General features: G+C 40.9%; 1 protein-coding gene across 11 annotated transcripts in view; it reads right to left on the minus strand.

Moving 5' to 3' along the window:
• The window catches only part of LOC122551006 (membrane-associated phosphatidylinositol transfer protein 2), a 475269-nt gene that overhangs the window by 222612 nt on the left and 229206 nt on the right, over positions 1-23451 (minus strand). For all 11 annotated transcript variants that reach the window (XM_043692613.1, XM_043692617.1, XM_043692618.1 and 8 more), the window contains one exon: positions 4166-4328. In XM_043692613.1, coding sequence (XP_043548548.1) covers positions 4166-4243 — 78 coding nt within the window. In that variant the 5' untranslated portion in view covers positions 4244-4328. The remainder of the gene's footprint in view (positions 1-4165; positions 4329-23451) is intronic.

The raw sequence follows: 23451 nt of genomic DNA on the forward strand, positions 1-23451 counted from the left end.
GTTCTAGTACACCAGTCAATGAAGGTAAGCATGCAGGTACAGTAGGAATTGAAGAAGGCTAATAGCATGCTGGCCTTCATAACAAGAGGGATTGAGTACAGAAGCAAAGAGGTTCTTCTGCAGCTGGACAGGGCCCTGGTGAGACCACACCTGGAGTATTGTGTGCAGTTCTGGTCTCCAAATTTGAGGAAAGACATTCTGGCTATTGAGGGAGTGCAGCGCTCACGAGGTCAATTCCTGGAATGGCGGGACTACCTTATGCTGACTGGACTTGTATACCCTTGAGCTTAGAAGACTGATAGAGGATCTGATTGAGATGTATAAGATTATTAAAGGATTGGACACTCTGGAGGCAGGAAACATGTTTCCGCTGATGGGTGAGTGCCGAACCAGAGGACACAGCTTAAAAATACGGGGTAGACCATTTAGGACAGAGATGAAGAGAAACTTCTTCACCCAGAGAGTGGTGGCTGTGTGGAATGCTCTGCCCCAGAGGCAGTGGAGGCCCAGTCTCTGGATTCATCTAAGAAAGAGTTGGATAGAGCTCTCAAGGATAGTGGAATCAAGGGTTATGGAGATAAGGCAGGAACAGGATACTGATTAAGGATGATCAGCCATGATCATATTGAATGGTGGTGCAGGCTCGAAGGGAAGAATGGCCTACTCCTGCACCTATTGTCTATTGTCAAACGTTCTTTCTGTAACCGTACTACTGTCCTTGACTAACAGTGCCACACCATTCCCTCTTTTACCATTTTTCTCTGTTCTCATGGAAACATTTGAATCTGCAATAACCATTCCTGTCCCTTTTCTACCCATGTCTCCAAAATGGCCACAACATCGAAAACCCAGTTACCAACCCATGCTGCAAGTTCACCCACCTTATTCTGGATGCTCCTGGCATTGAAGTAGACACACTTCAAACCAACTTCTTGCCTGCTGGCGCCTTCTTGTGACCTTGAAGCCTTCGATCTGACTTCATTACTCTCATCCTCCCGCATACTCGAACTACAACTTTGATTCCCATCTCCCTGTTGAATTAGTTTAAACACACCCAAAGAGCATTAGCAAATCTTCTCCCCACCCAGGATATTGGTACCTCTCTGGTTCAGGCGAAGTCAATCCTGTTCGTAAAGGTCCGACCTACTCCTGGAACACCCCCAATCATCCAGGAGCCCAAAACCCTCCCTCCTTCACCACCTTATAGCCACGTGTTCAACTTCTCTCTCTCCCTATTCCTTGCTTTGTTAATACGTGGCATGGGCAACAAACCAGAGATAACAACTCTGTTTGTTCTAGCTCTAAGCTTCTACCCTAGCTCCCTAAATTTCTGCTTTAAATCCCTAACTCTCTTCCTACCTATGTCATTGGTGCCTATGTGGACCACAACTTGGGGCTGCTCCTCCTCCCCCTCAAGGATTCCAAAAACATGATCAGAGATATGACAAACCCTGGCACCTGGGAGGCAACACACCAACCATTCTCTTGTTCTCACAGAACCTCCTAACTATAGAGTCCCCAATGAAGAAATGCTCTGCTCCTCTTCCCCCTTCCCTTCTGAGCAACACGGACAGACTCTGTGCAAGAGACCTATGCTCCATTGCTTACCCCGGTTAAGTCGTCCCTCCCAACAGTATCCAAAACTGTATACTTGCTGTTGAGGGAAACGGCCGCAGAGGATCCCTGCACTGCCTGCTGGTTTCCTTTCCATCCCCTGAAAGTAACCTATCTACCTTCTTCTTTTACCCGAGGTGTGACTACCTCTCTGTAACTCCTCTCAGTAACCCCCTCCGCCTCCCCAATGATCCGAAGTTCATCCGGCTCCTGCCCCAGTACCCTAATGTGGTTTTCAAGGAGCTGGAATTGGGTGCACTTCCCACAGATGCAGTCAGCAGGGACACTACTGGTGACCCCTACCTTCCACATTCTGCAGGAGGAACATTCAACTGCCCTAACCCCATTCCCACTATTCTAAATTCTCAACGAGACTACTGAAAAACTAAAAAAAACACAAAGAAACCAGTTACCTTACAATCTGCTGCACAGGTGGAGACACTACCCGAGTAGTGTTTTGGATAAAGCAACCATCCAAATATAAAGCCTCACTTACCCAGTAGTTTCGTGTCTGCTTCCACTCAGTGTACACTCTGCCTATACACGAGGTAAATCTTTGTAGCTTTTAAAATTCTATATTTCTCTGGTCCTCGCTGTCGCTCCTCCCACTCCAACTGCCGCCGAACAAAAGTGAAGAACGTTGAACTCCTGGAGTCAGCTTTTATATCTTTAATAATTTTACCTGCCTGTCGGGCCTCTGATCCTCACTGTCAAATCTCCCACTCCAACTGCTTCCAAGAAAAAGTGATGTCAATTTGCTGGTGGTTAGTACAGGGTCCTTGTGGTTCATCAGTACTTGTTTCAGTGTATTGGTAGGTTTGTGGGCTACCATAATGCCAAGAGGTCGGAGTGTCATCACGAAACGGAACAAATTAGAGGAAACCTACAATATCATCAACAATTTCCTTACTGGCATAAGTTTCACCGAAGAGGAAGAGAACAACAACAGACTTCTCTTCCTAGATGTCACAGTGGAACAGTCAATGGAGAACTGCAGCATCTACAGGAAAGCAATACACACAGACCAGATTCTCAACTATAGGAGCAATCATCCCAACCCCCACAAACAGAACTGCATCAGGACATTAATTAAATGGGCCACAACATACTACAGCACCCAGGAACTACGAGCAGCAGAAGAAAAATACCTGTACAATGTATTCAAGAACAATGGGTACCCGATGAACACAGTCTGCCGATTCTTAAGCAACAAACCCAAACAAGTAGACACAACATGCCCGGGACTCTAGCCACATTACCATACATCAAAAACATCTTGGAGATGGCTACCAGACTACTCAGACTTCCTAGCATCATGGTAGCCCACAAACCTACCATCACACTGAAACACCTACTAATGAACCTAAAGGACCCTGTACCAACAACCAGCAAATCGAATGCCATACACAAAATACCCTGCAAGGACTGCCACAAACACTACATCAAACAGACAGGCGGAAAACTAGCCACCAGGATACATGAGCACCAACTAGCCACCAAAAGACCAGACCAGCTATCACTAGTGTCCTTACACACAGTCGAAGAAGGACAACACATCCATCCTAGGACAGGCTAAGCAGAGAAACACACGGGAATTCTTAGAAGCCTGGCATTTAAACCAGAACTCTATCAATAAACATATTGATTTGGACCCCATTTACCAACTTTTGAGAAAACGAACTGGAAAGGATATCATCCACCTTAACAGACCAAGACACACAAATAAAAAGCAGGACAGAACACAAGCGCTTCACCGGAGGCTCACTGATAATGTTACCTCGTGTGGTGACAAAATGTCTGAGAACAAACCTACCAGCTCAGCGAGTAAACTACAACCAGGATATTCAGTGTCCAGGGTTACTGGAATTTAAGTAAACTGAAGTCAAAAATGAATGCTTTTGTCAGGATATTAAACATCAAGAATGACACAAAAAGCTGATTATAAAAAAAACTTCAAATCTTGTAATGCCATCGAATGGGAATGAATAAAAATAATTTATGGCTTTGGTTACATATTTGGTGTATAAATAGGATCCTGGCTTACTCATAGCCCTATACAAATGTTTGTCCTTTAATCTGAAAAAGCATTGTGGAGCAGAAGAACACCTTCACTTTAGAATACTTTTAATAGATAGGCAGGAGGCTGGAAGAACACAGCAAGCCAGGCAGCGTCAGGAGGTGGTGAAGTTGATGTTTCGGGTGTAACCCTTCTTCACAATATTTTTAAACAATATTAGGTTTTTCTGTCAGTTTAAATATCACTTCTGATTTTAATGGCTAGCTACAATGCAAGGCTTATATTCAGAGAATTTTTCCACACATGAAGATACAATTTAAATCATACTTCAATGGTCACAAAATATTTGTATACAAGACAAAATTACCCTGTGACACATCTTTCAATATAAGAGTGATAAACGGTTATCGTGCTTTATAAACCCAAAACAATTCTGTCAGCTGAAGCACGGAGCATTTCCCTCCCAATCAAACAAAAATAAACCAGTTAAATTATCACTCATCTTTAATATTCTCTAACTGAGGTCAATCATACCTGGATCATGTAGAGTTGTGCAATACGATACTCCTCAACACTCATGGGAAGAGGGATGTGGTATTCCTTGATAAGCATCTTGCTTTTAGCAAAGTCCTTCCACAACTTAAAACTAATTCAAGGACTGTCAGCAAAATTCAGAGTGTGAGATTCATAAATATAGCTGAAAAGAGGAAGAAGAAATAGCAGCATGTTAAACATATCAAGTAAATATTTATAATGTTCTTAACTCTATGTGTCCACCCACCTTCATTACCTTTGCAATTTATTGGCTAGAATTCTCAAAGCAGGGTCTTAATGCCCACCCTTTTCACTCCATTTGTCGAAAACCTGGCACTCATCTCTGATTTAATGCAACTAATCACTGCTTTTTGTATAAAAGCCACTGCTGAAAATAAACAGCGCTTGGCTTTCATTGCTTCCATTTCATTTCTCTCAACATTTTCCACCCTGCAAAAAATGTGTTTCAACAAGGCATTCTATCTAAGGTACATACATCTTTTGTGCTCATTGGTTCTTCTGAAGTCTAAAAGCGCAATTTGTGCAAATAGCAGGCAGGTAGATCATTATTGACTCAGCTTTAGTTGGAAGTTGTCAGTTTCAAGAGAAAATATTTTATCATAGCACTAAAAACATATCATAGACAGAAAAAGTACTTTGGCTTCATGATGGCAAAGCATCTCTATTCTGTTAGATTTCAACAAAAATAAAAACAACCCATGTTACAAAATGAAAACACGTACAACCTAAAAGATAACTGCTAAAATTAAATCATCCAAATGATCTAAAATTCAACTATTTTGATTGAATTTGTAATAAGTTCAGATGTTACAAAATGGACTGCACTTAACTTCTGCTGTGGTTGTAAAAAACATCTATACCCCTTTGGCTACAGTAAAGCTTTATCAGTTTGTCCACTCCATTTCATGTCCTTGTTAGCAGGGCAAGTAAAAAGTGACTTTGGGTGATTCGTTCAGGGCTATTTACTTCTTGTTGAGTCATGAAACCCCTAGCTTCTGATCAGAAAGTGCACAAAGTCTAGTTTTTTAATGTTTATAATTGAAGCTTATTTTTGAGATAGATCTCTGCTGTTACAATTTAGAGAATTATATCTAGATTTCATCACTGATTTAAGGATAATACTAAACACACATCACTCCCTTTACATTCAACAATAAAAGCCTACTTTTTAAGGTCTAAGTCCATTGAATAATGGCTAAAATTTCCTTGGGGTTGCACTTACTTGGTTTTAAGTCCAGGGATCTTTCAATACATTTTTCTTACAACAACAGAAAATTCTCTGAACAAATACCTTTAGTTTCAAATATTGCATAGTTACAACTTAGCTGCAGAAATTAATGATAGCATAGTTAGGAAATTTATGTAACTTACATAATCATTCAATGGATGTTGCAAAATCAGAATTTGTGAAAATCACATTTTCTCTCATTTTCAACATGTGACTATCTACTGTCAAGTGGGGAATATGGTTAAATGGTTTTTAACCAAGGAGATATGAGATTTCACAGGATTTCTGGACTTAGACTATTGAGATTCCTTTAAATATTAGACCTTCTGAGAAAGATGATAAATCAGGCCTAAAAGGATTCATTCTTGCATGACCTGTTTGCAAAGCAACCATTGTGGTCAGGCAGTAAATCACTCACAATTACAAACACTTGCTAATAAAGTTGAGGTCCTTCTAAAGTTCAATGTTACTGAACCATAAAAAATGAAACACTCATCAGCTGCCCTTATAATTCCAGGTGCAAGAGATAGCGTGTTTGGAAGGGGCAAAGGACTTTTGACAGTTTGCTGCTGTGCATCGTGGAGGCATAGTTGAATGGTGAAGATGGTGGAAGGGGTGCCAATCAAGCAGGATATTTCATCCTGGATGGTGTCAAGTTTTCTGAGTATTGTTGGAGCTAGCCTTAAGCAGATATTATGTCATACTCTGACTTGTGACTTATGGGTGGACAGATTTTGAGGAGTCAGAAAGTGAGTAACTTGCTGCAGAATTCACCATCTGTGGGCTGCTCTTGTGGCTACAGAATTTATATGACAAGTCCAGTTTAGCTTCCAGAGTGCAGGGGCACCAGTTTCATAAACAGCAGGAAAGAGAGTGGGGTTAACAGCTTCATTAAGAACAGTGAGAGAGAGGGAGACGAGCGGCTTCTCAAACAGTGAGAGAGAGGGGGGTGAGCAGCTTCTCGAACAGTGAGAGAGAGGGGGGTGAGCAGCTTCTCGATCAGTGAGAGAGAAGAGGGTGAGCATCTTCTCAAACAGTGAGAGAGGGGGGTGAGCATCTTCTCGAACAGAGAGGGGGTGGGGGTGAGCAGCTTCTCGAACAGTGAGAGAGAGGTGGGTGAGCAGCTTCTCAAACACTGACAGAGAATATGGGAACAGCAGCTTCATAAAAAGTGGACCAGCATGAGAAGGAGATAAAAACTGGCAGTAAAGTGCCTCTTCAATCTGTTTCTACCTGTCAGAGCCAAAGTGCCTCTTTTGGTTAGCCAAGTAGTTTAAATTAGAGGACATGACTGCAGCTGAAGAGTACTGTTAAGAAATTCACTTTTAACATGTTGAACATCCTAACTAAATTGAAATGGTTGATCGGGCAATGTGTTGCAGCTGTCTTTTGTGGGAGCTGGTTAATGAACAAATATATTAAAAAATACGCAATAACCTTTCAGAAATTCTGATGAAAGGTCATTGACCTGAAATATTAACTCTGCTTCTTTCACTACAACATTTTCTATTTTTGAATGAAAAACCAAGTGGGACATGTAATCCTGAGTCTGAACAGTTGACTAACTGAAGATACAATTTCTGTACTTTTAAACCAAGTAATAGGTGACACATATTTGAAATACCTGAATCCAAAAATCAATGCAATTCATTTTTTTGAAGAGTTTTATTTCAAGATGTCATCAGACTGTAAATTGCATCTTCCAAACTGATGCATAAATAAACAACATTTCTGCATCATGCCATTTTTAAAATCAATTTAATTTAATCTCTCTTGCTTTTCCTTTAGATTTTTCTTCTCTCAGCTGCATTTATACTCGTGCTTAAATTGCTATGCTTCTTAAACTTCCTTGGTTCTCATGCAATATTCGAGGAGAAAGTGAGGACTGCAGATGCTGGAGATCAGAGCTGAAAATGTGTTGCTGGAAAAGCGCAGCAGGTCAGGCAGCATCCAAGGAACAGGAGAATCGATGTTTCGGGCATAAGCCCTTCTTCAGGAATGGGGAAAGTACACACTGAAGAAGGGCTTATGCCCGAAACGTCGATTCTCCTGTTCCTTGGATGCTGCCTGACCTGTTGCGCTTTTCCAGCAACACATTTTCAGCTCTCATGCAATATTGTCAATCTGATTCATTAACTTGGTTGTTTTCTCCACACATTCTGTCTGATCTGTTATGTATGACTCGCAATATGTTTTTATAATGGTTTTTAATAGTTTTCCAGATGTACAGAGACAGCAAAAGCAAATGATTTGGATTTTTATCACCATTTCTTTCCTATATCTATATTCACCATAGCTCATCTCATTAGCTGATCATGAATTATGCATCACTTTCTAAAACTTTAAACTGCAACTAAAGAATGTTCTGTATTATTCTAGTCTCTTACATACTTCAAGAACTTCATCATCAGTGCCATCTGTGAAGGGTTTCACAATCAGCTCCTGTCTGTTCACCTTCAATAAAGGTTCATCACTTTCATAGATCAAACTAAAACTTTAGAACAATTTGAAGGGGTAATTCAAAATAATAAAGGCAATTGAATCAGTACAGGCTGATTTCCTGCATCAAAACCAAAAGCAAAACAGAAACTCAAGAACAGTTCAAAAACGATAAAACCAACAGAATATAATTCTAGTAACAAGGCCCACACAATAATTGGACACTGAAGGAGCTCGGTATGCCCAATAGCCTTCCAATGCCCTTGAATACAAAGCTAAGTCAAATTGCACCCATGGTAACTCACACCAAAGTCATTGACACTCATCCCAGAAGACAAGATGCACTTGTCTGGTTAGGATTTGGGCTTCTATTATAAAATAAATCATTCACATGTCCTTTTCAAGCCAGATCACAAGATCAGTTCAGTCGGTAATTTTCTAGCATTAACGTTGGACAGTGTACAGTCATGGTATTTATTTTAATAACCTTCAACATAATTCGTATTGAATTTTCACAACAAGAATGAAACTCATCTCCTGCATTTGGTCATAGATATAACAATTTCTGCCCAACATTTGTTTGGTTGCTGTTTTGGCATTCCCCAAAGTCGGAGATTTGTTAAAAATGATTTAAGTCATTTCTAAATACAGAATATCTGAGCAATTACATGAGCCATGTGGCTCATCAGTATTCTTTAAAAATGTGGGCTGGAAATGTGTTGCTGGAAAAGCGCAGCAGGTCAGGCAGCATCCAGGGAACAGGAGAATCGACATTTCGGGCATAAGCCCTGATCTCCAGCATCTGCAGACCTCACTTTCTCCTTCTTTAAAAATGTGTCATACAGCCAAATCTGACTTTCCTGCTCACTCAAAGTATACTTTTCAACATCTATTTTGTTTAATTTCACTCTACTCATTCTCCATTTACTTTCATATCCCTATTTCACATGTAATAAATTTCATTTTAAAAGCAAATATGGGCTATGTTTCAACAATCACTTGTGACAGAGAATTCCACATTCTAGCCATGATTTAAGGAAAGAACATTTTTCTAACATTTCTTCTGTATCTTCATGTTCAGCTTAACATTAATGTCCACTCCTTACCATTCCATCTACCAATGCAAAAGCACACTACTTTATATAGCTGTTCTTCAGATTTGAATTTCACTGCAAGGCTAGAATTTATTGTCCATCCCTAACTGCCTCTAAACTGAATGGTCTGCCATGCTATGGCAACTATGAATTAACTACGTTTTAATGGATCTGGAATTACATGTGGGCCAAATCAGGCAAGGGTAGGTGATTTTCTCTCTTTAGATTAGATTACTTAGTGTGGAAACAGGCCCTTCGGCCCAACAAGTCCACACTGACCCGCCGAAGCGCAACCCACCCATACCCCTACATTTACCCCTTACCTAACACTAGGGGCAATTTAGCATGGCCAATTCACCTGACCTGCACATCTTTGGACTGTGGGAGGAAACCGGAGCACCCGGAGGAAACCCATGCAGACACGGGGAGAACGTGCAAACTCCACACAGTCAGTCGCCTGAGACGGGAATTGAACCCGGGTCTCTGGCGCTGTGAGGCAGCAGTGCTAACCACTAGTTGTCCTGTAAACTAAGACATTTAGATTTTATTTTGGCAATTCAACAGTTTCACAATCACTCTTCCTGAGGCTAGCCTTTTAATTCCTTTTTATGAACGAATTCAAATTTAAATTTCCCTAGCTACCATGGTGAAAATTGAACTGTCTCATGGTCGTTAGCCCAAATCTCTGAATTAAGGAAAGCTCCCTGGTCTCAGAGGACCATAGGTCTTCTCTTTCATTAATGATAGATGACTGATGGTGGTTTAACCTAAGGGTCATTATGCCTCAGACAATGGGGAAAATTTGAGAAGGTGGGATATTCATAGCAACCTCACACAGTAATTGAATTGAACCCATGCTGTGGTGTTACTTTACATTGCAAACTAGTTGTCCTGTAAACTAAGATAAGCAAGCACAAGGTGTCTGGATTTTTAGTTCAGTGACACAACTACTGTCCTTTTTCCTCCTTAATTTACATTATCATTCTTCATAATCTTGTACACTCAAATAAACATTCATTGATCGGGCTATTCAAGTTGAGTTACTTGCCTCTAGATAATGGTATTTCAGGGACCAGTTTATGATTCAGTTGTCACATGGGCTATGATATAGGAGGCCATGAAATGCATTAGTCATCACTATGACTAATGCTTTAATTTCCACTTTCTCTCCAAAGAAAGTTCAAAGCCTTTTGCACAAAAAAAAAATCAATAAACTTTGATTCAGGGAAATGGCAAGAGAGTGGCATTAGGAACTCTGCTGTTGTCAGGAGCTGGAAGTGGACATAAAGGGCTGAATGGCCATGTCTTTGCTACAGACACTCAAAGACAATGTGAACAAAGACTGTGAACGTTCTCAGCTCTAATGAAAACAGATTCGTAACTTGTATTTTTCCAGTCTTTCCTCCATGGGTGAGTTGTGTCACATTGCCTCGAACTGACACGTATTTTGGAAAATCATGGGAGTTTCCCTGAGAATTGCTATCAGTGTTGCAATCTGGTAGGATAGTCTGACCCTGAACACTGGAAGAAAAATTGTTATGCATGACGTGCATGTAAACTTGCCAAAGTAAAATTATGGGCACATTGTGCACTCAGCTTATATTTGTTTCACATGGTTAATCAAAATTTCCTTTCAAACATACCATTCAAAATGCTTTAGTTAAAGGAATACATTCACAATAAAATGCATTTCCTCAACTTCAAACATGAATGTTAAACTTCTATTCCTTGAAGTTTCATTATCCAGAGGCAATTAACTCAACCGGAATCCAAGTCAGCTGGCACAAAATTTAAATCCCTTCTGTAGTAGGAATTAATTTTCCAGAAACAAGGCAGTAGACAATAGTCCATTGTGTCGAGAGAGGCATTGAACTAATACCTATATAATCAGGCATGGTACTACATTGAACTGTAGAGTTTCAGTTCAAAACAGTTCAAGGTAACATGCTTATATACTAAAGCTTCTGCAAAAAGGCAAAAGTGAGGACTGCAGATGTTGGAGATTAGAGTCGAGAGTGTGGTGCTGGAAAAACACAGGTCAGGCAGCATCAGAGAAAACTTATCAGGGAATTCCTGATGAAGGGCTTTTACCCGAAATGTCAATTTTCCTGCTCCTCGGATGCTGCCTGAACTGCTGTGCTTATCCAGTACCATGCTCTCTCCTGCAAAAAGCTTCAAGCCCCTACATTCAATTCTCAAATAAGAACCTCTGTCCAGCTCTTGATTACATAACCTAATCTGATCCTCACAGTACTGAGGCAGCTGCATCATCAGAATTGAAGCTATATAAATGTGCAATATAAATGCGAGCTACCAGTTGTTGGAACTGGCATGGTAATCGAGTGGCTTTCTGCATCTTCAAAACCACTTAGCAGCAGCATCCAAAATTCACAGCAACCACAATAGGTAATTTATTTTTTGTTAGACAAGATTGAATGTGACAACCAGACTTCTGTATTTAAGCACAATCCTACAGTGGGAGAAATTATTTCAGCCCCTTTTCCACTTTGTTGGTCACAAGCTATTTCTCTTCTCATTCCAATGGTTAATCTTTACTCAAACGTTTGTTTGAGAACTGTCAAGTGCAACAACAATAAAATTCAGAACATTGAATAAAATAGAATAGACTCCCTGCAGTGAGGCAATTGGCCATTTGGCCCAACAAATCCACAGCAACCCTCCAAAGAGTAACCCACCTACCCATCCCTGAACACTGTGGGCAATTTAGCATGGCCAATTCACCTAACCTGCACATCTTTGGATTATGGGAGGAAACCTGAACACCTGAAGGAAACCCACACAGACACACGGAGAATGTGCAAACTCCACACAGACAGTCGCCTGAGGCTGGAATTGAACCCAGGTCCTTGGCGCTGTGAGGCACCAGTGTTAACTACTGAACCACCATGCTGCCCCGTTGTGATTCACTCTGCCACCAGTGAACATTGGTGAAGCCAGACAGCTGCTGCATCCTTGGAGAAAATTCACTCCTTGCTAACCAGAGAAGGTCAATTCAATGCTGATAAGAATTGCAAAGGCGTTTACTAATTTTAGTCTGTATCACTTGAATGGCTAAGCTTCATTTTGAATAACATGCAGACTTTACAAAAGAAATCTTGATCTACAAAAAGAAATTAACATATTTGGCAGATTTCAGAGAAAGCCAGTGATCATGACATTATTTGGATGTCCTCAGATAAAAGTAAGGAACATTAAATTTGCCAGGACTTCAGTGTAAGGATTCTTTTGTTCACCTGGTAACCGGAACCCTGGACTGATAATCCAGAAAATGAAGCTTGAATACTACCACAGCATTTGATGATTTGATTTTTTTAAAGTTATTTTTGAAAGAACACTAAACCTCTAAACAGCATTTTGTGCTACATTTCTTTAGAACTCTGATTCACAGATTCATACAGTGCAGAAAAGCCCTTTGACCCATCGAGTCTGCACCAACATAACTATCACTAAAAATGCGCTAATCCCAATTTCTGGACTTGTCCCATATCCCCAAATGTTATGATATTTAAAGTACTCATCCAACTAGGTTTTAGAGGTAGCAAGGTTTCCAGCTTCCACCACCTTCCCTGGCTGTGCATTCCAGATTTCAAACAGTGAAAAAGCCTCCTTTCTCCAAATCCCCTCAGAATCTCCAGCCCCTTATCCTAACATTATGTCCTCTCGTGATTGACCCCTCAACCAAGCTGCTCTCTATTCACCCTGTCCATACCTCTCATAATTTTATACACCTCAATCATGTTCCCCCCTCCGTCTTCCCTGCTCTATAGAAAACATTCCAAGCTTATTTAGTCTCTCCTTATAGCTCAATTCCTCCATCTCAGGCAACATTCTGGTGAACCTCCTCTGTATCTATCCACTCTCATGCTATCATATCCTTCCTGTAGTGAGGTGACAAGAACTGCACACAGTACCCCAGCTGTGGCTTGTCCAACGCTTTGTACAACTCCAACATTACCTCCTTGCTCTTATACTCTATGCCATGACTGATGAAAGCAAATGTCCCACTCTCATGCTATCATATCCTTCCTGTAGTGAGGTGACAAGAACTGCACACAATACCCCAGCTGTGGCTTGGCCAACGCTTTGTACAACTCCAACATTACCTCCTTGCTCTTATACTCTATGCCATGACTGATGAAAGCAAATGTCCCATATACCACCTTAATTATCTTATTCACATGCTTGCGGTTTCAGGAATCTGTGAATAACTACCCCAAGATCTCTGTGTTTCTCTAAGCTACCCAGTGTCCTGCCATTCCTCATCTTGTTTCCTCTTGTTTCTTCTTCCAAACTGCATCACATCAGACTCATCAGCATTAAATCCCATCTGCCACTGATCTGCCCATCACACCAACCCGTCTATATCTTCCTGTAACCTACAACCATCTTCTTCGCTATTAACAATTCTACCAAGCTTGGTGTCCTCTGCAAATTTGCTAAACATTCTGCCCAAATTTTCATCTCCATCATTTATGTATATAAAAAACAATAAGGGTCCCAGTACTAATCCTTGTGGTACACTGCTGGACACCAGTCTTCAGTAACTCAAACAATCTTCTATCACGACCCTTTATGCCCTATTACTAAACCGGTTTCTGATCTATCTTGCCAAGTTTCCCTCAATTCCGTGTGCTTTAACCTTCCCAATCAGTCTCCCATGCGTGACCTTGTCAAAAGTTTTGCTAAATTCCATACAAACTACATCAACTGAACTTCTCTCATCCACACACTTAATCATATTTTCAAAAGATTCTAAAAAATTTGTTAGGCACGACCTCCCTCTGAAAACGCCATGCTGATGATCCCTAATTAACCCATGCCTTTCCAAGTGAATATTAATTTTGCTCCTTCAGAATTTTTTCCCAATAGTTTCCCTATCGCTGACATGAGACTCACTGGTCTGTAATTTCCTAGTTTGTCTCGTCCATCCTTATTAAAAAGTAGAATCACATTAGTTATTCTCCAGTCCTCTGGCACTTCCCCCACCGTCATGCCATCCCGTTCATCCCCCACTCCCCACCCCCCACCCGACTCTCAGTCGAAGCAAAACGCTCAGAGACATAGTGTAGTTTTACCTCCATCTTTATTTCAGGCCCTGAAGGGAGAGAGAACGATCGCCCATGTGCACAGGGACATGAGTTCTTGGCCTTCTCTGGAAGAGCAGTTTCTCAATGAATTATATAGTCATTTTACAGGGGGGAGCATCCAGATAAGGCAACATACATATTAGTTGGGTGACCATACATACAAGTATCAATAGCAGAAACCAAGCCTTTTACTGTTATACAATGAATGTTCTTAACCTTGTTAACTGGATTCATACAATGGATACTTTCCCCTTGTTAGCTGACCTTGCACATACTGAATGCTTCCAATATTGTGAAATGGCTCTACATAATGACTGTTTTTCCACCTTGTTAACCCATCTCCCTTGCCTCCAGCACCCCATTGTTAACTGTAAGTTCTTAACTGATCGGAGTCATGCTCAGTGGAACCTCTTGTTTCACAAAACTCAGAACTTAACTCTTTCCCTGCCTGCTCATACCTGATATACATTCTCACTCAGGAAGGAATTAAAACTTAGTTGATTGAAAATGTGCAGGGTAAGTGTGCCCCTTTCTCTGGATGTCTACATAATGTAGAATAGACAAAATATTAAACTTGAACAGAACAGAATGACAGCAGAAATTAATGAAGACAAACCAGAGCTGAGTAGTGGCCCCAATCATATCAACAAACCAATTTGTGGGATAGGCTTCTGCAAAAAGCAATAAAGAAACATCAATTGCTTTTACAGAAATACTAACTGGTATTTCGAGACTATATAGAGATCTCATTCAAGATGGACACAAAAAAAGCCAAGCTTCTGACACCCAATCACTGCTCAGAAACTACATTGTTAAGCACTGGCTGACCTCAGATACTGCCCTGGCCTTAACAATCTGACAATATTAAAAGCAGCTCCCTATCAGAAATGACTAAATTTACTAGATGTTCTGAGAAAGGCTCACTGGACCCAAAACGTTAACTCTAATTTCTCTCCATTGATGCTGCCAGACCTGCTGAGCTTTTCCAACAATTTCTGTTTTTGTTTGTGATTTACGAGATGATAAAGATGCCATTAGAACTATATACTGTCAAGTGTCAGAGGCCTAAGAAAGAACAAATTTTATTAAAGAGCAGAAATTCTAGAGGTATTCATAAAATATGATTTATGGAAAGAATGGGTATGAGACTGGAAAGAAATCTGGAAGAAGAAAGAGATTTTGTTCGATAGAGTGAAAGCAGCTACTTCAGATGTGTGGAACCTATAGCACCTAATATTCTGAATATTCTTTAACAAATTGTGCCTTGAAGTGAGAAACATTTTAATGCATTGTGTTGAATTTCAATCAAAAAATGATTCAAATCCCTTTGCTACTGCTCAGCATCAATTAGGAATCAACACTTTCCAAACACATCCATGGTACTTTTACAGCTACCTTCAGTAGATTTTGGCACTTGTGATATTTAATGGAATATTTTATTAAGGAGGCCAATAAAACGGACTGCAAATAAAGATCCAACTTAATAAAAGATCAGCCAACATGAAAAATGATAAATCTAAATAAAACCACTCATTTTCATTTTTAGATCCAAACCTGACCCATAAATATTGCAGTTTTTTTTTAACCTATTTCCTGATGTTCATATATTAAATTTTGAAGACTAAGGAACAAGGGGAGGCTGCTCAATTCTTCCAGCCTGCTCCACCATTCAATAAGGTTGTAGTTGATCTAATTTTAACCTCAGCTTTACATTCATGCTTGAACCTGACAACTGTTCATCCCCTTGGTAATCAAGAATCTAGTTTTCTTTTATTCATTTGAGAGACATGGCCATCATTGGCTGGGCCCAGCATTTACTGCCCGTCCCTAGATGCCCCTTGGAAAGGTGGGAGTGAGCTGCCTTCTTGAACTGCTGCAGTCCATGTGCTGCGGGTAGAACCACAATGTCCTTAGGGAGGAAATTCCAGGATTTTGACCGAGTGACACTGAAGGAACAGCGATATAGTTGCAAGTCGAAGTGATGCCATGTATCTGCTAACCTTGTCCTTCTAGACAGAAGTGATTGTGGATTTGGAAGTGCTGAGGAGTTTTGATGAATCTGCTGCATCTTTCAGATATTACCCACTGCTGTTACTGAGCAGTGGTGGGGGAAGTGGATGTGGTGCCAATCAAGTTTTATCCTGGATGCTGTAAAGCTTCTTGAGTGCTGGAGCTGCACCCATCCAGGTAATTGGGGAGTATTCCATCACCATCCTGACTTGTGCCTTGAAGTTGGTAGACAGGCTTTGGGGAGTCAGGTGAGTTACTTACCACAGTACTCCTAGCTTCTGACTAGCTCTTATACCAGTGTTTACATGATGAGTCCAGTTAAGTTTCTATTCAGTGGTAACCCCCCCAGGATTCAGTGATGGTAACACCACTGAATGTCAAAGGGCTGTGGTTAGATTGCCTTTATTGGAGATGGTCATTGTCTAGCACTTGTGTAGTCTGCAAGTTATTTACCACCTACCAGCCCAAGCCTCATAATGCCCAGATTTTGTTGCATGAGAACATGGACTGCTTCAGCATCTGAGGGGTTGTTAATGCTGCTGAACATTGTGCAATCATCAGCAAACATCTCAATTTCTGACTTAATTATGCAGGAAAGGTCACTGATGAAACAGGTGAAGATGGTTGGGTTGTTTCGTGCGCGTTAGCTAATTCTCTATCCGTGTCAATATTCTACCTCCAACACCTTGAGCTCTTATGACTTAATCTTTTGAGAGACACCTTTTTGAATGCTTTCTGGAAATCCAAACACAATATATATATTGGCTCCTCACTGTCCACTCTGGTTGAGACTTCCTCGAAAAACAAATAAATTAGTCAAGACACAATTTCCCTTTCATGAAGCCATGCTGGCCCTGCTTGATTAGATTAGAATTTTCCAAATGTGCTGCTATTACTTCCTCAATAATTGATTCCAACATTTTTCCAACAATCAATCTTAGCCTAATTGACATTGTTCAGTTCCAAAAATAAGCATGGCCATTTTTCAAGGCTGCGCATCAAGCATGCTTGGCTCAGGCTTTGTACTGTGAATGGGCATTAATAGCCTGATGATGAATATATACCGAAGCACTATTCCTTCATATTAATACACCCTGAGCTTTCCATGATGTGCTCCTATGTATTTTCCACTTTAGCAAGTTCATTTTTACATGGAATCTCTGCTTAAATGAAACCAGTATTCTGTCCCTTTTGTTTACTGTGAATAAATAAACAGTGATGTGCGAAACAAAGAAGTGAAAAATAAGGTAATGGTAAATCTATTTAAATCACTGGTCAAATTGGAGGGTGAACACTGTCCCAGATTTGGGTGCTTTCCTTCAGGAAGGACGTCAGAAATATGAAGAAGTCGCAAAAGCAGTTCACAAGGATGATAATGAGAGGAAGGGGTTGTGGTTAAGAGTGGACATTCATGGAACTGGGAATCTGTTCATTACAACAATAAAAATATTAATTTGTATGAAAGGTTTTCATAAGTTAAATTGGGAAAAGCAATTTTCACTGGTGGCTAAGTTAGTAATTGCTGAGCATTAAAACTGGGCTAACTGATTGATGACATTCCTTCAGCCACAAAAATGACCTTAAGATTTACCCTTTATTCTTTGATAACAGCATCAGATAATACCAAAGGTGAAGCACATCCATTTGGAAATTGGAATGTTATAAGTATTTTAACCCATAATGTTTGACACATTAAACAGAACATCAACATAATATTAGTTTTCATAAAATCTACCTTTTGATATTTTCAATGGTTGTGAATCTGATTCAATCTTTTGATTCATATTCTGCAGATAACTTTAGAAATGGTTTGTCTTTCAATACATTCCAATGCATCTTTCATTAGTTAGGAGTAAGAAACAGCAACAGAAGCAGGTTACTTATAAATGAAGCAGCATTTCCTGTGAGCTTAATCTACCTCGCTAAAGATTAAAGCATTTGTACATGGTCCTTGCAAAGTAATGTTCAAAAATACAAACAAGAAAATACATATGGTGGAAAAATAAATATCGCTGAATTATCTATGAAGCCATCAAATACATTAAATCAGAACCTTTCTAAAATAATATTAATGGGTAAAATTTATTGGAATGAGCTGAACAAGAAGCAGAAATAATACATTGAGCAGTACAAGAACTAATGTGAAAGTTTATTACACAATTCTACATTAAGACACTCATTTAGACCATAAGATATGAAACATAGAACAGTACAGTCCAGGAACAGGCCCTTCGGCCCACCATGTTGTGCTGAACATGACACCAAATGAAACTAATCCCTTCTGCCTACCCTTGGCCCAGATCCCTCCAGCGCTGAAAAATGTGTTGCTGGAAAAGCGCAGCAGGTCAGGCAGCATCCAAGCAGCAGGAGAATCGACGTTTCGGGCATAACCCCTTCTTTTCCAGCTCTGATCTCAAGCATCTGCAGTCCTCACTTTCTCCCAGATCCCTCCAGTCCTTGTATATTCATGTGCTTATCTAAAAGACTCTTAAACTCCACTATCATATCTGCCTCCACCACCACCCCAGCAGTGAGTCCTCATTCTTACCATTGTGTATAAAACTTTCCCCTTAGACCTCCTTTGAACTTTCCCCCTCTCACCTTAAATACATGCCCCCGAGCATTTGACATTTCAATTCTGGAAAAAGATTCTGACCGTCAACCCTATCTATGCATCTCATAATTTTATAGACTTCGATCAAGTCTCCCTTCAGCCTTCGTCGCTCCAGAGAAAACAACACAAGTTTTTGTAGCCTTTCCTTATAGCTCATACCTTCTAATCCAGGCAGCATTCTGGTAAACCTATTCTGCACCCTTTCCCAAGCCTCCACATCCTTCCTGTAATGTGGCGACCAGAATTGAACACAATACTCTGTTATCAAGTTTTGAGAAGACTTGTAGCTCAGGTTGAGGTTCTCGATGTACGTTTGCTCACTGAGCTGGAAGGTTCATTTTCAGATGTTTCGTCAGTATATTGATAACATCATCAGTGAGCCTCCAGAGAAGAACTGGTGTTAGTGACCCGCTTCTAGTTATGTGTTTAGGTTTCCTTGGGTTGGTAATGTCTGTTCCTAAGATAGTGTCATTTCCTGTTCTTTTTCTCAGAGGGTGGTAAATGGAATCCAAGTCAATGCGTTTGTTGATAGAGCTCCGGTTGGAATGCCATGCTTCTAGGAATTCTTAAATCCACAATACAGTATGTGTGGCCTAACCAAACTCTTATAAAGCTGTGACATGACATCCTGACTCTTGTATGCAATTCCCTGATCAATAAAGCCCACCATGCCATACGCCTTCTTTACCACCTTATCTACTTGCTTGGCCACTTTCTGAGAGCTATGGACTTGAACCCCAAAATCCCTCTGCACATCAATGCTGTTCAGGGTCCTGCCATGAACTGCGTACTTTTCCTTAACATTTGATCGCCTAAAGTGTAGCACCTCACAATTATCGAAATTAAATTTCATCTTCAATTTCTCCGTTCATACCTGCAACTGATCTATACTACGCTGTATCCTTTGACAACCTTCTACACTGTCCACTACTCTACCAATATCCCGCACTGCCTTCTGCCTTCTACAGGAAAGTCAATTCTGAATCCATGCAGCCAAGTCACCGTGAATTAGAATTAGGCCATTCTGCTCATCAAGTTTGCTCCACCATTCGATCATGGCTGATATATTTCTCAATCCCATTACTTGAGATCCCCTTACAAATGAATAAATTATCTATCTCAGTCTTAAAGATACTCAAGTGATTTGGCCTTAACAGTCTTCTGTGACAGGTTCCACAGATTCACCAGAAATTCCACCCCATCTCAGTTCTAAAGTTTGTCGCTTTACACTGAGGTTGTGCACTCAGACCCTAGTCCCTACTACTACTAGTGGAAACATTTTCACCATGTCCACTCTATCCAGGTCGCTCAGTATACTGTAAGTTTAAATCAGATCCACCCCTCATCTTTCTAAACTCCATCAAGTACAAATCCAGAATGCTCAACAACCCCTCAAATGTCAAACCTTTCATCCCCGAATCATTCTTGTAAACCTGCTCTGGACCCAACCTCTCTCCTCGGCCAATCCATTTTTCTTTAGAAACAGGGTGGCATGGTGGCTCAGTGGTTAGCACTGCTGCCTCACAGCACCAGGGACCGGGTCAATTCCAGCCGCAGGCAATTGTTTGTGTGGAGTTTGCACATTCCTGCGTGTCCATGTGGGTTTCCTCTGGTTTCCTCCCACAATCCAAAGATGTGCAAGTTAGGGTGAATTGGCCATGCTACATTGCCCACAGTGCTCAGAGATGAGTAGGTTAGATGTATTAGTCAGGGGTAAATGTAGAGCTTTTGGGTAGGGGAATGGTCTGGGTGGGTTACTCTTCAGAGGGTGTGGATTTGTTGGGCCAAATGGCCTACTTCCACACTGTAGGGATTTTATGATTCTATGAAAACTTACTCACAACATTCCAAATGAGGTCTGACCAAAGCCTTATACAGCCTCAGTAGTATATTCCAGCTTTTGAATCTAGACCTCTCAAAACAAATGCCATCATTACATTTGCCTTCCTAATTGCTAACGGAATGTTAACCGTATGATCATTCCTGAACGAGCACTCCAAAGTCTAATTGTGCTTAAGATTACCAAAACCTTTCCCAGTTTAGAAAATAATCTACACTTGTATTCTTCTGACCAAAGTGCAAAACCTCACACTTTCCCATATTGTGTTCCATCTGCCACTTCTTTGCCCACTCACTTAACCTGTTCAAGTATTTCTGCAGTTTCCCTGCTTCCTCACTACTACCTGTCCCTCAATCAATTTTTGTGTCACCTGCAAGCTTAGCAACAAGTCCCTCAGTTCCTTCTTCCAGATTGCAAATGTATAACATGAATAGTTGTGGTCCCAACATGGACCCCTGCAAAACTCCACCAGTCACCAGCTGCCAACCTTTATTCATACTCTCTGCCTTCTGACAGTCAGCCAATCCTCCATCCATAACAGTAGCTTGCCCCTAACACCATGACTTTAAATTTACTTAGCAGCTTCCTTTGCACCACCTTGTCAAAGGCCTTCTAGAAATCCAAATAGATCATGTCCACTGGCTCTCCTTTGTTCAACTTGCTTGTTACTTCCCCAAAGAATTCCAACATATGTCAGGCACTTCATCTCCTTAATGAAGCTGTTCTGATTCAGCCCTGTTTTACCACGCACTTCCAAGTATTCTGCAATCTCACCCTTAATAATGGACTTTAAAATCTTATCAATGACTGAGGTCAGGCTATCCTATAATTTCCTGTCTTGTGTCTTCCTCTCTTCTTAAATAGGGATGTGACATTAGCCATTTTACAATCCTATGGGACCCTCCCTGACTCCAGTGATTCCTGAAAGATCACCATGCCTCCATAATCTTCTCAGCTATTTCGGTTTAGTACCCTACGATATAGTCCATCTGGTCCAGGGTTATTTCCTCACCTTCAGACTTTTTAAGCTTTTCCTTAGTCTCGGCCACTTTGTTCACCTCTGCCCCCTGACTCTCGAAGTTCTACCATGCTGTTGGTCTCTCCTACAAAGTACCTATTCAGTTCCTCCACCGTTTCTTTATTCCATATTACTACTTCTCCAGCCTCATTTTCTGGCAGTCCAATGCCCACTCTTGTCTCTCTTACTGTTTAGATATCTAAAAGAATTTTGCAATCTTCTGTTATATTACTAGCTAGCTTATCCTCATATTTCATCGTCAACCTTACTGCTTTTTAGTTGTCCTCTGCTGATTTTTAGAGGCCTCCCAATCCTCTGGCTTCCCACTAATCTTCATCACATTGTATTCTTTGTCTTTTGCTTTTATGCTGTCCCTGACTTCCACTGTCAGCTATGGTTGCCTCACCTTCCCTTTGGATGTTACTTGGTTCTTGGGATGAATTTCTGCTGTGCCTCCCAAATTACCCTCAGAAACTCCTGCCATTGCTGCTCCACCATCTTTCCTTTCATGTCTTTGCTACCTTTACGGAAGCATATTACTGTTACATCAGATTCCAGCAAACTGCAGGGTGAATTCTGTCACATCATAGAATCACTGCCTTAACCTTAAGCTTCCTAATCAAGGCTACCTTATTACATATCACCAAATCCACAACTGCACGTTCCCTAGTGGGCTCTACACAAGATGCTCCAAAAAAACCATCGCATAGACAACCCACAAATTCCATTTTTTGGGATCCACCATGAATCTGCTTTTCCAGTCCAGCTGAATATTAAAGTTCCCCCATGATTATTGTAATAGTGACTTCTTACATAAAAATCACAGAATCCTACAGTGTGGAAAGAGACTGTTCAGCTCAGTGAGTCTGTACCGACCCTCCGAACAGCATGCCACCTAGACATAGCACACCATCCAATCCCCAAAACCCCATATTTACTGCAGCTGGTTCAATTATCCTGCATATCTTCAGACGTGGAAAGAAATTGGAACACTTAGAGGAAACTCAAGCAGATAAAGGGAGAATGTGCAAATACCACATAGACAATCAGCAGAGGGCGGAACTGAATCCACGAGCCTGGTGATGTGAGGCATCAGTGCTAACCATTGAGCCACTCTGCCGCTCCTTGCCTTTTCTACCTCCTGATAGATTTTCTGTTCCACATCCTGACAACTGCTCGGAGGCTTGTATGTAACCTCCGTTAGGGTGATTTTTCCTTTTGTTGTTCGCCGACTCTCATCAACAGATGCTAACCCTATTTTGCTACTTGCTATTGATTTAATTCCATTTCTTACTAACAAGACAATCCTATCCCTTCAATAGAGTTCTGAAGAAGCATCACTTGATTTGAAAAGATTCATTCTTTCCCTCTGCAGATGTTGCTAGGCCTGCTGAGTTTTTCCAGCAATTAGTGGCTTTGTAATTGATTTCCAGCATCCACAGTTCTTTGATATTTTGTGAAGAATTCTACAGATTGACTGCCCCGGAGAGAAGAAATTCCTCATCTCTAACCTAATTGAGTGACCCCCGTACTGAGACGATGCCCACTGATTCTAGACTCTCCAGCAAGAGGAAAACAAGCTCTCTGCATCTATGATTTGGAGATGCCGGTGTTGGACTGGGGTGTACAAAGACTCTCATATACACATGGACACAGGTACACACAGAGACCCCCGTACTGAGACGATGCCCACTGATTCTAGACTCTCCAGCAAGGGGAAAACAAGCTCTCTGCATCTATGATTTGGAGATGCCGGTGTTGGACTGGGGTGTACACACACTCTCATATACACATGGACACAGGTACACACAGACACCCACACACACCCTTATAGACACACACTCCCACACTCAAACATGCACCCCCTCGCAGACTTAAGACACTCTGCACTCACTATATACACACACACACACA

Source organism: Chiloscyllium plagiosum, chromosome 6 (assembly GCF_004010195.1).
Source record: "Chiloscyllium plagiosum isolate BGI_BamShark_2017 chromosome 6, ASM401019v2, whole genome shotgun sequence".
Taxonomy (NCBI): Eukaryota; Metazoa; Chordata; class Chondrichthyes; order Orectolobiformes; family Hemiscylliidae; genus Chiloscyllium; species Chiloscyllium plagiosum.